Below are 16,097 nucleotides of genomic sequence, written 5' to 3' on the forward strand. Positions count from 1 at the left end.
CAACTCAATGAGCAAATATTATATCTATAACTTACGAGACAATACAAGTTTTACCTTGAAAATTATATTTCTTTTCAGAGATGAGAAATTCGTATTAATTAATTATGCAAACAAATAGATAAATAGTTAAACAGGTGAACTAAAATGGGAGTTCTTATTTCAGAAGTCAAATCAAATCGAACGTTACATACTTGGGCAGCTCCACCTCTAAGGGTAGCCCTTTCTTCTAGTGTGCTAATACGATATCATAGATCCAACGTGTTGCCTACACGTTAGGCTAGTAACGCCCTTGCTAGATGAGGTCTGAGTCATATGTATCTAGGTTAATATCATAACTGTCATTAACTACAGTTTTCTAGTTAGAGTCTCCTAAATCAATCTGAACCAAATCACATATTACTAAATTTCATAAAAATAGAATATATATGTAAGAATGTATACTAAAAATTTTAATTAAGTTTTAACAAAGTCAAATAAGAAAAATATGTATGCTTTATAAAATATATAAATATCGTCTCGTGTGTATTTTTATAAAATTATGAGTTTTTCAAAAATTGATATTCATTCCAATAATTCAAAAATCACAATAATCAAATATTTTCAAATGCTAAAAATAATGGTTCAATTTAAATATTGATAATAGTACACTTAAAAAAATTATAGATATAATATCCACTTACAACTTAATTGGTTCTAAAGAATCGGAATCAACTCTGAGCGCGTCACTGAGCTACCAAATGATGTCCAATAATGTTGTCAATTAACAAAATCTTACTCAATTTGACTGGAGTCTCAAATTTTCTAATCCTAATTCGGATTTATGGATACCCACAAATATAGGAATGACAAAAATTAGAGATATAGCTAATTATTGAGTCAAAGAGTTATCTTAAAGTCTCAATAATAACCGGAACAAAAAAATTGAGTACTTTCCCCACTCATTAAGATGAACTCCATGATTTGGGATTGTGAAAAAATAAATTTTTTTTGGTATAAGTGATGTATTAAAATGGAGAAATAGAAGGATAAAATGAAATCTAGTGTGTTGTAGTTGGGTAAAAATTTTGAAACGAAGAAGATAGAATGAAAGAGGAGATTAAGAAAATGAGAAGGTTTGAGTTTTTTTATGAAAAAACGGGAAAAAGAAAATGAAGAATTCTTACAGGGAGGTAGAAAGGGCTCGAGAGAGTGTAGGAAGAGAAAAATGAGATTTAAGTGGAGTATGTGCTCCCAAATCAATCTCTCTCTCTTTCTCTCTCTCTCTAATAGAAGAGGAGATTAAGGAAACGAGAAGGTTTGAGTTTTTTATGAAGAAACAGGAGAAAGAAAATGAGGAATAGCTAGAGGAAGGTAGAAAGAGTTCGAGAGAGTGTAAGAAGAGAAAAAGGAGATTTAAATTAATCTCTCTCTCTAATGAAAGAGGAGATTAAAAAAACGAGAAGGTTTGAGTTTTTTTTACGAAGAAACAGGGAAAAGAAAATGAGGAATAGCTAGAAGGAGGTAGAAAGAGTTCGAGAGAGTGTAAAAAGAGAAAAAGAAGATTTAAGTGGGGCATGTGCTCCCAAATCAATCTCTCTCTCTATATATATCTCTCCTATATATATCTCTATATATATCTCTCCTATATATATATATATATATATATATATATATATATATATATATATATATATATATATATTACAACAATAGCAATTTTGATTGGCTGAAATATGATTTTTGTTAGAGTTTTGTTTAGAATGTGTTAATAATTGAAAGTTTTAAGTTTTATTTGAACATTTTAAAATTGAAATTTTGAATTTTAATTTTACTTATTAATTTATTTTTGGATGTGTATTTAAATTGGAATGTGTTAATAATTAAAAATTTTGAAGATGAAATGGAAATTTTAAAATTAAAATTTTAAATTTTAGTTTTATTTAGTTTATTTTTTAGATGTATATTTAATTTGAAAAATAAATAAATCTATTTAAATATATTTTTTTTATTTTTTTTAAATTAATGTAATGAAAAACTGAATAAAAAAACACCTTCAAACAATACCTAGTTCAACTGTTTATAAAAAGTCATAAATTTTTCTTTTTTTTATATTAAAAATAGGAAACTCAAACCTGTAACTTTTTAATTGAGTATAGAAAAATTATATAATTTAAGTTATAACTTATTGATAATTTTTCTTTTTTTTTTAAAAAATACTTTTATTATCAATTTTATTGGCATTATTATTATTATTATTATTATTATTATTATTATTATTATTATTATTATTATTATTATTATTTACAGATGACTAGTCATTGGTAATATTTGTTGAAAACTTTTAATGAAACTTTTACTCAGGAACTTTTATCGATGGCTAAAACAAATTATCTACTCCTTAGTCATCGGTAAAGACGTGAATAAAAGTCAACATTCTTATTGTGAGAACAATACATATTAGGGAGTTACTTAGATAAAAGTATTTAAAATGTCTTTTTTTAAAAATATTTTTTAATAATTAAAATTAAACACATATAATCGATTAAATCGTATTATTTTTGTCAAAATTAGGTTAGACAAATTGATTTGAGCGAATAAATGGTGAATCAAATTTTGAACTGGTCTAAATTAATATTAATTTTTATAAAAAAAGACTACAATATTCTTATTATAGAAAATAATTAAAATACTCCTATATATATATATATATATATATATATATATATATATATAATTTTGAAAATTCTAAATCCAAACCCTATAACAACAGAAAAATAAAAAACTAGAATTTCGAATTCTCAATATATATATATATATATATATATATATATATATATATATAATAGAAGTATTTTAGTCATTTTTTATAATAGAAAATTGTAGTTATTTTCTATAAAAAAAATAATAATTTAGACCAGTCTAACATTTAATTCACTATTTTTTTGGTCAAATAAATTTGTCTAGCCTAATTTTGATAAAAATAATACATTTTAATTGATTATATGTATTAAATTTTAATTATTAAAAAATATCTTTAAAAAAAACGTCTTATGCGTATACATATTATATTATGCTAATTTTTTATAAAACAAATACGTATAACTAAACATTTAATAATTTATCCCATATCTCGTTGCACAGTTAAAAGCTAATAACCAAAAATTTACACGCAGCAAAACAATGTTGTAAACACAATCTACATACAATTTGTTTCTTGCAACTTACTTTCATATTCTCATAAATTATACTCTGCAATAACTGATAAACAACAATGTATAATAATAGGACACCAGCCAAAAATTAAAATTATTAATGAGAAAAATAAAAGAGTGGTATATTATTCTAAATTCTCCTGTTATTCTACTCTGATTCTTTGCTTTTTCTCTTCATCTTTCAACCTTCATCTAGCGGAACCCAAACAACTCAAAACGATCCCTGCAATATTTTGAATTTTGATTGTTACTATTCATTAACAAATTTAGATAAGGATTTCTTTATTCAGTAGCTATAAATATATACTTCAAAATCCTATTGGATAAAGTCCATGTTTGTACAAAATCTTAAAATACTAGATATGAAAAAGACTGCATGAAAATTTATATGCTCATTACCATTCATGAAATCATGCAGATATCCACCTTAGAGTTTTGTACTTGTGTTGCCCATGTTGTTCATATACAAAATCAAGCTGAGGAATGATCCTCCAAAGCAAATCATCCAAATGCTTCCAATACCACAATCTCCATTTCTTCCAGAAGATAAGGGGAAGAATGATAACACCAATCCCAAAAGTGAATCCCAATTCAGCACTTAAGAAATTCCAATCAATTGAGTTATGTGTTTCAGAAGATGCTGATGGTGTTGGTGGCAACCCTTGAACTCCATCATCACCACAATTATTAGTTAGAGGAGGTCCACATAAACCTTCATTGCCTTCAAAGGAATAGATATCAAAAGATTGAATTTGTGTTCCTGTTGGAATTTTTCCCTCCAAATGATTGAAGGAGAGATTCAACACTGCAAGGAAAGTTAAACTTGAAATCTCTGTTGGAATCTCTCCAAACAAAGTGTTATTTGATAGGTCTAAAGACTCGAGCGCAGTTAAATCTCCTAAGGATGATGGAATGTGGCCGGAGAAAGCATTGTGTGACATGTTGAGTACATTCAGAGCTTTCAAACTCATAAGCTCTTCTGGTATTGGACCTTCAAAATGGTTGGATGAGAAATCCAAGGAAGTGAAGATTGAGAAAATTTTGACCAACTTCATTTGCATCCCTTTGTTGACAACTGTAACTGAATCCAAGTAGGTTCCTCCATATGGCAATTGATTGCCTTTGATAGCATAATTCAACATGTCATCAAATATATAAGGAGGGTCATTTGCAAAGATCTTGGCCAATCTTTTGACAATAGCAATGTTGATTAGTGCTAACATATCCTTGTAACGAATATAATGACCAAAATCATACATGTTAAAATACAAGTAGATTCCATTCTCCTTTGTGTAATTTCCATCATCCATCATAGCTGTCCAACTTTGCAAGAGTTTTCCAGGTAGTGTGCCGACGAATTTATTCGAGGCTAGATCAACAACACGAAGCATCTTCCAATGACTTGTGTTATGGCTGCAATCAATAGGTCCATGCAGTTTGTTCGACCTCAAAACTAGTACTTGCAGGGTGGTAATGTTGCCCAAGAAGCAAGGAAATTCATCACTCAAACTATTGTTTCCCAAGTTTAGTACCTCTAGCTTTTGGCAATTGGCTAGTGAATTCGGTACGGTACCTCTAAGTAGATTTACATTAAGATCAAGATACCTTAAATTACATGTACTTGAGAATATTGTGTCATATATATGACCTGTGAGTTTGTTTCCAGCAAGATTCAGTAATCTAAGAGTATTATTTCTTGCTATCAAACACTTGGGAATGGGACCATCAAAGTTATTATGTGAAAGATCAAGCATTCTAATAGAAGAACAGTTACAAAAGGATTCAGGGATTTTTCCATGAAAGCTGTTGTTTGTTAAGGAGAGGTAAAACAAGAAGGGAAGGTACTTTTCAATGTTAGGTGGGATAAAGCTGAATTCATTGTTTGAGAAGTCCAAATGTACAACGTATTTTGTGAAATATGGAATTGACCCGCGAATTTGGTTGGAGTGAAGATCAATCATCAAAAGACTTGAATTGGGATTTTCCAAAGGACCTTCCAAATCTGTGAGAAGATTGTTGGAAAGATTTAGGGAAACCATGGAATCAAATTTCCAAATCCAATTAGGTATTGGTCCTTGAATCAAGTTGTTGGATAGGTCTAAATCAAATAACTTGGGTTGATTCTTCAAGAAACTTGGGAATTTCTTTAAATTGCAAGAAGCCAACAATACATTTGTCAGGTTAGGGAAGAATGAAAGACTAGGATCCTCATCAGCTATTTCAACTGACAATTTATTATTTGAAAGGCCTAATACACGTAGATATGGCAATTTTTTGTGAATTGTATCTAGATGTATAGTTCCATTGAATTTATTGGATGAAAGATTGAGGAGGCTAAGTCTTTTAAGACCAAATAAAGACAAAGGAATAGGCCCTTCTAATTTGTTGATACTCAAATCAACCAACTCTAATGTGGAAGCTGTTGCATTTTGGAATTCATCCAAGAGACCCTCAAAACCATTATCAGATAGAGTAACTTCTTGTAGTGATGGAATTGTAAAGAGACTTTTGGGAATCTTACCACTGAAGAAGTTATCTCCTAAATTGATTATGCAGAGGTTCAAAAGTTCTTCCCATTGAGTAGAAAGAATTGTTCCAGTCAGTTCATTTTGAAGAAGAGACAAATATTGGAGATTCTTGGACTTATTGAAAGATGGAAGAGGACCACTGAATCTATTGTATGACAAGTCTAGATACACCAAATTGGTGAGTTCAGATAAAGAATCAGGAAGTGTCCCATTGAATTGACAGTTAGAAAGATCTAAAGTTGACAACTGCTTCAAATTGGAAATAGAACTTACTAACTGTCCAAAAAAATTTGTGTTGCTGAGAATCAACGTGTCAAGTTGTCCATGTTGTGAGAATTCTGGTAAGGATCCCTCAAGTTCTTCATTGTTTGATACATCAAGCGTCTTCAGAGTTTGAATTTGGAAGATACCCTTTGGAATTTGGCCGCAAAATCCAGCATTAGATAAGTTCAAATGCCTCAAATTCTTCAGCTTTACAATATCTGATGGTATGAAAGAGCCAAAGTTGTTGAAAGCCAAATTCAAGCTATGCAGATGTTCAAAGTTGAACAGACTTGAAGAATTGTGTAGACCTCCAGAAATAGATTCTTGACTCAAGTCAAGGCCAATGACATGACCATTGTTGCATGATACTCCATTCCATTGACAGCAATCAACAACACCACTTTGATTCCAATGAACAAGTTTTGTTGATTTGAAAGGGTTGTATATGAGGTTGTGCTTCATGTTTAGCAACATGAATTGTTGATGACTTAGGCATTGGCTTGTAGTAGTAGATGCATCGATATTGGTAATCAACCTCATCATGCATAAGTTTATGAACAAAGAAAATAGAAGCTTTTGAAATGACATCATTATTTTGTTTTGGTGGCAAGTGTTTGAACCTTGTATGGCTGATTTTATGTGTGGTGAAGATTGTGTATATCATTGATCGAAGTTATTCCTTTTATAGCCGAGTGTTTGATTAAGTGAAGTATATTTGAATGTGAATTTGTTGATCCATGGCACTGGTGCTGTTTGACAGATTCAGCATATATGAATATAGATATAAGAAAAATAATGCCGCTAGGTAATATTTCTCTTTAATTTCATTTAATAAATTTCTTTTTTCTATGTACAATAATAATTCACATCCTTAACATTTTATTATTACTATTTTATTGGTTAAATGATGATTAAAAAAATTTGATTCCTTGAGAAAACGCATAGATATAATACACATGATATCTACTGAGATATATTCATCAAATTTTAAAATATATACTTTAAAAAATTTCTAAAATAGTAAAATAATGCATCAATTGTCAATGAGTTATACTTCAAATGGCATAGTCTTCTCATACTCAATTAAGAGGTTGTGGATTCGAGTCTCCTATCTTTGGTAAAAAAAAAAAATAATGCATCAATTTCTTTCATAAAATAATTGTTACCATGTGTAAGATAAAATCTCATAAAAGATAATACACATGAATTAATATATTTTCAGAGTTTGTATATATGAATTAATAAAATTTATTTGTTAAAATTAATTTAGTGTTTATGTTGACAAAATAATAGCCAAAAATACTAAAAATTGCTAGCAGCAGAGGATTTTTTTTAAAATAAATAAAAAAAATTAAAATTACTAAAATACGTTATTTTTAATTTTTTTTTCTGTTTTTCATCTTATTTCGTTTTTAGTGTAAACGAAATAAGACATGCATGCACACTTCTCCACATATCACGTTTATAAATGCGTTGTGATACGTGTTTTATCTGGTTTACAGTGTAAAGGAGATATAACTATACTTATCTTGTTTACATTATAAACAAAATAAGATTAAAAATAAAAAACCATAAAAATTTCAAAAATTATATATTTCAGTAATTTTAATATTTATTTTATTTATTTAAAAAAAATATGCTGGCAGCAAGAGTTTCTATTAATAAATATTAGAATATATAATCAAATTTACTTGTATTTAATTTCTAAAATAATATAATATAATAATAATATATGTAAGAATAAAGAGTTATAGTGACATGTCAAATTCTTTCAAAACTTATGAAATTGCCATAGCCAGTTTTTTTCAAAGTCAACCCCCTAATTTTCACGGTAGAAGAATCCCGGAACTCGTTGCTTAGCTTGTTTCTTGAATTGCCATATGTTATGTTTAGTGCTTCAAATTGTGGATGCGGACCGAATTCATGACTTGTTTCTTGAATTGCCACATATTTCTTTTTCTGTGACAAACAGTCAGTGTTTGAAATTGTGGATGCGATCGAATAGGGATGTCATGAGAGTTGAACTTGGAATATTGCTACCCAATAACATACATTGTGCCGTAAAAGTTGCGTTTGTTATTACAACTTAATTAAAAATTTGTTCTTAAACCAACTTGGATTGGTCTAGTAACTAGTCCGTGACAAATTCTTAAATAGAATTCTGATTCGCAAGTCGCAACGAATCAGTCCATAACTAGTTGGATTATGGATACCGTGGACGATTAAAAAAAATATACTTAAAAATTCTATCTAATTATGTTACTTAAGAAATAGTTAACTTAGAATGGTTGGTATTTTGATCCATATGTGCATTGCATCTCGAGAAAAAAAAAATAACAGAAATAAAAATAACAAGGAAAGTAGGAAACAAGTAAAAGAATGAAAGATGCAATAATAAAGAGCCTAAAAAAATATATGATGTTTTAGAATGAATATTCCCTTAATTTATTTCTCATATCGAGATAATATCAGTTTTTTTTATAGTTCTGTAACACTCTTAGTTTAATTGTAATAGTAATCAATAAAGTATTAATTATACATATATTTACTTGTTTAATGTTGTAAAATAACTAAATAAATAAATAAGAAAGAAGTAACAAATATAAAATATGAAATATAATTAAATAATTCTAGTAGTAATATTCACCATAATTACTATCTCAATATAAAATAGATGATTTCTATATATATTTTATTAATATATGTAGTAACTTATGAAAGAAAGAAAGAGAAAAAGTTTTATATGTAGGCAATATAAATAGAGAGAGAATTGTTATTAGTAATATAAGAGAGAAGATTTTTATTGCTCTATAAATCCAAGCGAGGCTTCACCTATTTATACAGGTAACAAGTCTTAGAGCAACTCCAATGCTAAGAAATATAGTTTCTCTTTTGATATATGGGAACTCAATTACCATTGGAGTGAAAAGAGAAGGAGGGCTCTTCACGTGGATCAAGGTTGAGAGTCCCTTTAAACAGAAATTTGTAACAACCAATAAAATCATGCCATGTGGTCAATTAATAAAAAAAATAAAAAATATATTAAATATATATATTAAATAATTAAATTATAATTAATTTATTAATAATTATAATAATTTATTATATTAAATACTTATATATCTATTTAATTAATTATTTATATTAATTATTTAATAATTAGTTATATTAAATTATAATTAATATAAATAATTATGTTAAATCAATATCAAATATTATTTATATTATTATATTAAATCATAATTAATTAAATTAATTTTTACATATTATAAAATAATTTTTAGTTGGATTATTTATTTTTATTTATAAAATTTAAAATATTAACCAAATTTAAGTTTTTTATTTTAATATTTTATAATATTAAATTATTTTAAATTTATAAATTTAAATAATATTATTATAAAAAAAATAATTATATTAATTTAATTACTTTAATTAATTAATTAAGTGAGATATAGGGATTAAAGTTAGTTCCTTTTAATAGAGAAGAGAGAGATTCTTTGAGTTCTTATTTATTGTTTATGAGGCAAAAGCTGATGTGGAATTACTTTTTATGACAGATAAACTATAAATAGGGATTGAAATGAGTTCTCTACAGATGGTCTTAGTTTTCAATCTTCATTAACTTTTAATTTAATCTTGAAAGGTGATTTTTTTGCACGGAAAAAATTAGATGTCCAATTATAAATGAGTATTCATTACATTCTTATCACAATATTTAAGACCGTTTTTTGAGTATTTGATTAATTTTAAGTATTACTAAGATTCATTTATTACATTTTTTATCTACTGCTGTTACTTCTATTTTAAAATAATCTTTTAAAATGAAGGGAAGTTCTCTAATAAGATTTAAGGGTGAAAAAAACCGTGAGAATCCATTAAATATCTAACTATAAATCACGTTAACATCTAACGATAATAAAGTGAATATGACATAAAATAAGATTGCGGATATTAAAAAACATTTCTCAGTATCTTAGTTTCACTTTTTTCATAGAGGCAAACAGAGCTAGCATGGTCAAATTTGTTGATTGACAAGTCTTAACGGGAATATGTTGTTCAAATGTCGTATTTTGGCAAATTCAAAATTAAATATCTCCTAGTAGTGGAGAGAAATTTTTGGCCACATAAAATTATTAAGGTAGATAATTCTGCAGACAAAAACAATACGTATGACTTACGTCATGTCTTTCATTTTCCGTTTTTCTTTTGGTTAGAAAATTTTGTTTAGACGTGCTTTCTACTTCTTAGTCCAACCCTGTGTATAACGTTTATCAACTTCCTTATTCAGCAAATTATTGGAAGGTATAGGGGTGTTCGCGGGAGCAATGCTAGGGCCAGCAGTTTTATTGAATTTTGGCCAGCATGTAATCAGCAGAAGAAGGTGAGCCATTAGATGAAATCTCATACCAATTTCACACCATCAAATCATTATTGATGACTAGTTGATGGCTAACAATCACAAAAATTGCTGGCCCCCTAGACTTTTCCGTGTTGGCGGTGCGGTTTGGATCAGTTTTGAGTCAAAAATTCATCCGATTTGAACACTAATTTTACTTGCGGTACGGTTTGGATTGAATAACTTTGAAAAAAATCTTATCCGATTCGATCCGATCCAATTTCAAGCAGTTTGAATTAGATTGAATTTGCGTTTTTGTAGATTAAAAAAAGTAAATACATATAACAAGTCTTAACATCAAATTTTAAATAATCAACAATAACATAACAAATCTCAACAATATCTTTAAAAACCAACGATAACATAACAATAGAAATAAAATTATAGGTTAGTTAAAATAAATAAATGAATAACATTTTGAACATAAAATATTTATTAAATAATAATAATACTGAATAATATAAAAATGTATAACAAATTGAACATGTTATAAGTATAATTGTAAATATAATAACAAAATAATAATATTATAGTACATTGTGCGGTTTGAATTGGATTGAATCGGTTATAAAAAGTAGATTCAAAATCCGATCTGATCGAATGGTTTGTGAAAAATAGAATCCAATCAAATTCGAATTAGTGTAATTTTAATCGGTTTTTGATTTGAATTGAATTAAATAAGCGATTTAATTTAGATCGGTTTGGATTTGAACAATCTTAAGAGTGTCATCGTTGATTGGATATACTCTTGAATTCTAGGCTAGACAGATTGACCTTGCTTGCATAAATACATATTTAATGCATTATATGAATATCATTAATCTGTTGGGTGACATACGATCACAATAAAAATGGGTTTTACTTTCAGAGAAATAATAGGTGAAAAAATTTTTTTTTAAACCAAATTCAACTATTTTTTTATGTTTTTTTTTTTTAAACTAATGAGTTCCACTACTGAGGTACGATCGATGGAGTTAAATGCATATTTAGAAAGGCTGCAGAAAGGCAAGATAAAATTAATTTGTTATGTTATCAGAATTTAGAGTTGTCAAGTAGTTGATCAATTCACGTGTTTTTTTTTTTTTTCTGTGGCCGGAAATTTAAAAAAATTCACGTGTTTTTTTTTTTTTTTTCTGTTACCGGAAATTTTAAACCAGGATCGTTTATGTCCAATCCGACTAATTATATGGGTTAATCTGTTTATTTTTTATTTTTAAAAAAAAATTGATAAAAAATCCAACTTAAGGCTAAAGAAAATTTGAATAAAAAAATGTTACTTTTATACATGCTTTTGTTAGTTTAGTGGATCGAATTTTCAAGTTGAATAAAGAGAAATATTGGAAAAAAAATGATAATTTTTTTAAAAATATAAGAAAATAAACGGGCTATATGTTTATTCCGTAGGCTAATTTGTTTAACTTGCTATTTTTTTAGATTAATCGAACTTAATTGGTTTATCCTAATTTTTAAACAGGTTTGAGTTAGAAGCAAAGTCTATCCATTAATTTAAGCGGATAAACGCATTGATTCAACGGATTTGACTTTTTTTACGGTTCTATAAGATTTTATATTAAGTTTATTATAAAAATTATTTTATTAAACTTATATTTTAATATTAAATTTTAAGAAAAAAAACTAATAAAAACATTAATAATACATGTTAACTCTTTTGTAAATTTTGTTTAATTTCCGCAGAATAAAGATACATTAAAATTATCGTTGCATGCATGTAAAGTAAGTAAAAACTTTTTTCATGGGAAAGATTACCGTTAAGAATATATTCTTTATGATAGACCAATTTTTTTTTTTTGTTATCATTTTAATGGTATTACTTTATTTTCTAATTAAGATAGAAAAAGATTATCTTTATAGTTAGGGTAATTTATATGTTCAGTGAACTTAGTTACCTCTATTTGTAGTTTATGGAAAATAACCAATAGGAATTTAATGTGTTTGGTAAAATTTATATGTGTGCTGGGATTAGTTTAGTCTATAGAATTTACGTTAGAGTGGATAATTTTTTCATTGGTGTGCTGCTGTTAGTTTTTAATTGAAATTTATACATTATTTATTATAGATATTTATTATGGTACCGTTAAAATAGGTTAAATAATTAATTTTAAATTTAAAATTATAAAAATTAAAAAATTTTAAATATTTTAAAATTATTATAAAAATAATTTAGACAAAAAGTTAAACACCAAATAAAAAATACTATAGAATTAATCTTTATTATATATTTAATTTTCAACAAAGTCAGAAAACTCTTTCTAAAGAGAAATAGGGTCAAAATTTGTTTGAGTGGTCATCTGATGCACTACTATTTTACTCGGAGGAGGTATGTTGTTCTCATATTGCAAAGTCAAAGATTTTCAGTTTGACAATGCACTACTATCAACTTCTGTTAAGAGATCGTTTTGAAACACACTTTTTATATGTCCCCTTTCACTTCACCGTATCGCCCTACGAGAACCATAATTCCATAGTAAAAGGAGAGTTTATAATAGAACACATTTAAGGGGCCAATCTATACTTAACACTTATAAAATGGTAATATAATTATTTATGTTTACATGTGTTCTCTTTCAACAAGTATGCAAATTCGTATAATATAATATATGAGGATAAATTATAGTTACATGTTATGCTGTTTATGGTTATAATAATAATGATTATAGTAGTTATACAATTTTAGTAATACTTTTAAGTGTTGTTCAAATTATAATAAAAGAATAAATTTAATTTTAATAATGTATTATCAGTGTAAAATATGTTTATACGTGTATTCTAATTACGTATATCACATCAAAAAATAAATTAAAAAAATAATTATTTTTTATATTAGGGAATCACTAAGATAAAAATACTTACATCTTTTGTTAAGATGTTTTTTAATAATTAAAATTCAACATCAATTAAACTGTGTTATTTTTATTAAAATTAGATCAAACAAATTGATTTGACTTGAAAAATAGGTGAGTCAAACTTTAAACTAATCTAAATTAATATTTTTTTTATAAAAAATGACTAACTACAATACTCTTGTTATAAAAATAAGGTTTAATTACTCTGCCTTATAGTTTTGCGAAATTTTCAATTAGGTCCCTATATTTTTTTTTAATTGGGTCCCTGCACAATTTTTTTTTTCAATTAGGTCCCTCTTAGAAGTAATTGACTTAATTGTATAGGGACCCAACTAAAAAAAAATTGGTGCAGAAACTCAAATAAAAGAAAAAAAAGTATAGGGACTCAATTGAAAAAAAATTTTGGTGCAGGGATCTAATTAAAAGGAAAAAGTATATAGACCTAATTGAAAATTTCACGAAACTATAGGGACAAATAGAATAATTAAACCTAAAAATAATTAAATGTTCTTATTTTATACATGAATTTTGAAAATTCTAAATCCTAACTCTATGACAGCATAGAGACAAGAGAAGGGTTAGGATTTAGAGTTGTCAAAATTTATATATATATATATGATGGTTTATCAGTGGCTAAGAGAATGAGGGGTTGAATCTTAGCCCATTTTTTGCTTAATAACACTTGCTATCCTTTTTGAGCACTTGAGGAGATTTTTCTTATTTTTGTCTTTTGCCTAGTCAAGAGACTTTTTCTTTTTGTCTCGTGACCAGCCAAGAGATATTTTTCAGTTTTGTCTCCTATGCAGTAGAATTAGAAATGAAATAGAAAAGAGAGAAAATCACACCAAGATGTATCCTAGTTCAGCTACTAAGTGCAATGCAACCTACATTCAGTCTCTATCACAACAATGATGAAATTTCACTATAATCTTGATTACATACACCAATTCTTCCTAGGAACTACCCTTCCTATATAGGACAAGTCCATAATCTAACCCCAATCCTGAACTTGACTTGGTCACCTACCAAGCTTTCAACTGCTAAGTGCTAACCCAACTTGCAAGGGAATTTTCACAGAATCATGAAACACAACATAGATGTACAAAGGACCTCTAAAGACATCTATGGCTTTTTCTTTTAATTTTGTATACTCTGCCTTTTTTCGCTCTATGCCTTTTTCATACAAATCTCACTGTTTGTCTTTTTCTATGAGACTCAAGACAGATAAACTTAAATAGAAAATTACAAAATAAAACACATTGAAGGAGAAGAACTTCCGTTAGTTTGGGTAGCTATAGAAACATTGTGCTTTTTTTCTTTTCCTTACTTTAAGCCCTGGCTGTTCTCCCTTATTTAAAGAAGGGGAAGCCTCTAAGGTTGAAACTCTTGAATCGAGCTAAACTTCTTCTTCTTCATGCAAAAATCAGTTCGGCCAGAGAAAGAGAGGAGAGGAAACCAAATGTAAAACCCAACATGTGCAATCACCTCTGTGTCTTTCCTTGTCAGCAATCTTCATCAATCCGGGCTTTTCATCTTGACTTGCACTCCAAGAAGGATTCTTGGCCCTTGATGAGTTCTTGATGATGACAGCTCTATCTGCTCTAACTTCTGCCTCTTCCCCCACATAGCTACAGTAGTGATGAGCGGATAATTTATACGCTTTTTGGCATTGTTTTTATATAGTTTTTAGTAAGTTTAAGCTACTTTTAGGGATGTTTTCATTAGTTTTTATGTTAAATTCACATTTCTGGACTTTACTATGAGTTTGTGTGTTTTTCTGTGATTTCAGGTAAATTCTGACTGAAATTGAGGGATTTGAGCAAAACTCTGAAGAAGGCTGACAAAAGGACTGCTGATGCTGTTGGATTATGACCTCCCTGCACTCGAAATGGATTTTCTGGAGCTACAGAACTCCAATTGGCGCGCTCTCAACGGCGTTGGAAAGTAGACATCCAGGGCTTTCCAGCAATATATAATAGTCCATACTTTATTCGAAGAATGACGACGTAACTTGGCGTTAAACGCCAAGTACACGCTGCTGTCTGGAGTTAAACGCCAGAAAAACGTCATGATCCGGAGTTAAACGCCCAAAACACGTCATAACTCAAAGTTTAACGCCAAGAAATGCCTTAGCTCGTGGAATGATCAAGCTCAGCCCAAGCACACACCAAGTGGGCCCCGGAAGTGGATTTATGCATCAATTACTTACTCATGTAAACCCTAGTAGCTAGTCTAGTATATATAGGACATTTATCTATTGTATTAGACATCTTTTGACCATCATCTTTTGACTATTCTTAGTCTTTTTCATTCGGTCACTTGATCATGGAGAGGGCTGGCCATTCGGCCATGCCGGAACCTCTTTTACTTATGTATTTTCAACGGTGGAGTTTCTGCACACCATAGATTAAGGGTGTGGAGCTCTGCTGTACCTCAAGTATTAATGAAATTCTATCTTCTTTTATTCAAATCTCTCTTATTCTTATTCCAAGATATTCATTCGTACCCAAGAATATGATGAATGTTATGAGTCAAATTACCCTCATCATCATTCTCACTTATGAACGTGCGTGATTGACAACCACTTCCGTTCTACATGCAACAGAGCTTGAATGCGTATCTCTTAGATTCTCCAACAGAATCTTCGTGGTATAAGCTAGATAGATGGCGGCATTTATGAGGATCCGAAAAGTCTCACCTTGTCTGTGGTATTCCGAGTAGGATCCTGGAAATCCGGAAAGTCCAACCTTGTCTGTGGTGTTCCGAGTAGGATTCCGGTAATGAATGACCGTGACGTGCTTCAAACTTTAACCTGCTGGGCGTTAGTGACAGACGCAAAAGAGGGATTCTA

The 16,097-nt window shown here is 28.6% G+C and overlaps 1 protein-coding gene across 1 annotated transcript; it reads right to left on the reverse strand.

Moving 5' to 3' along the window:
* Positions 1-3,178: 3,178 nt before the first annotated feature.
* LOC112795099 (receptor-like protein 54) lies at positions 3,179-6,634 on the reverse strand. Its single transcript, XM_025837057.2, has 2 exons — positions 3,591-6,634; positions 3,179-3,414 (listed from the first exon to the last, which is right to left on the reverse strand). Exon 1 carries the CDS (start codon positions 6,572-6,574, stop codon positions 3,602-3,604), a length of 2,973 nt encoding a protein of 990 aa, XP_025692842.2. The 5' UTR covers positions 6,575-6,634; the 3' UTR covers positions 3,179-3,414; positions 3,591-3,601.
* Between the last annotated feature and the right edge of the window lie 9,463 nt (positions 6,635-16,097).

This window comes from Arachis hypogaea, chromosome 4, assembly GCF_003086295.3.
Source record: "Arachis hypogaea cultivar Tifrunner chromosome 4, arahy.Tifrunner.gnm2.J5K5, whole genome shotgun sequence".
In the NCBI taxonomy this organism is placed as follows: Eukaryota; Viridiplantae; Streptophyta; class Magnoliopsida; order Fabales; family Fabaceae; genus Arachis; species Arachis hypogaea.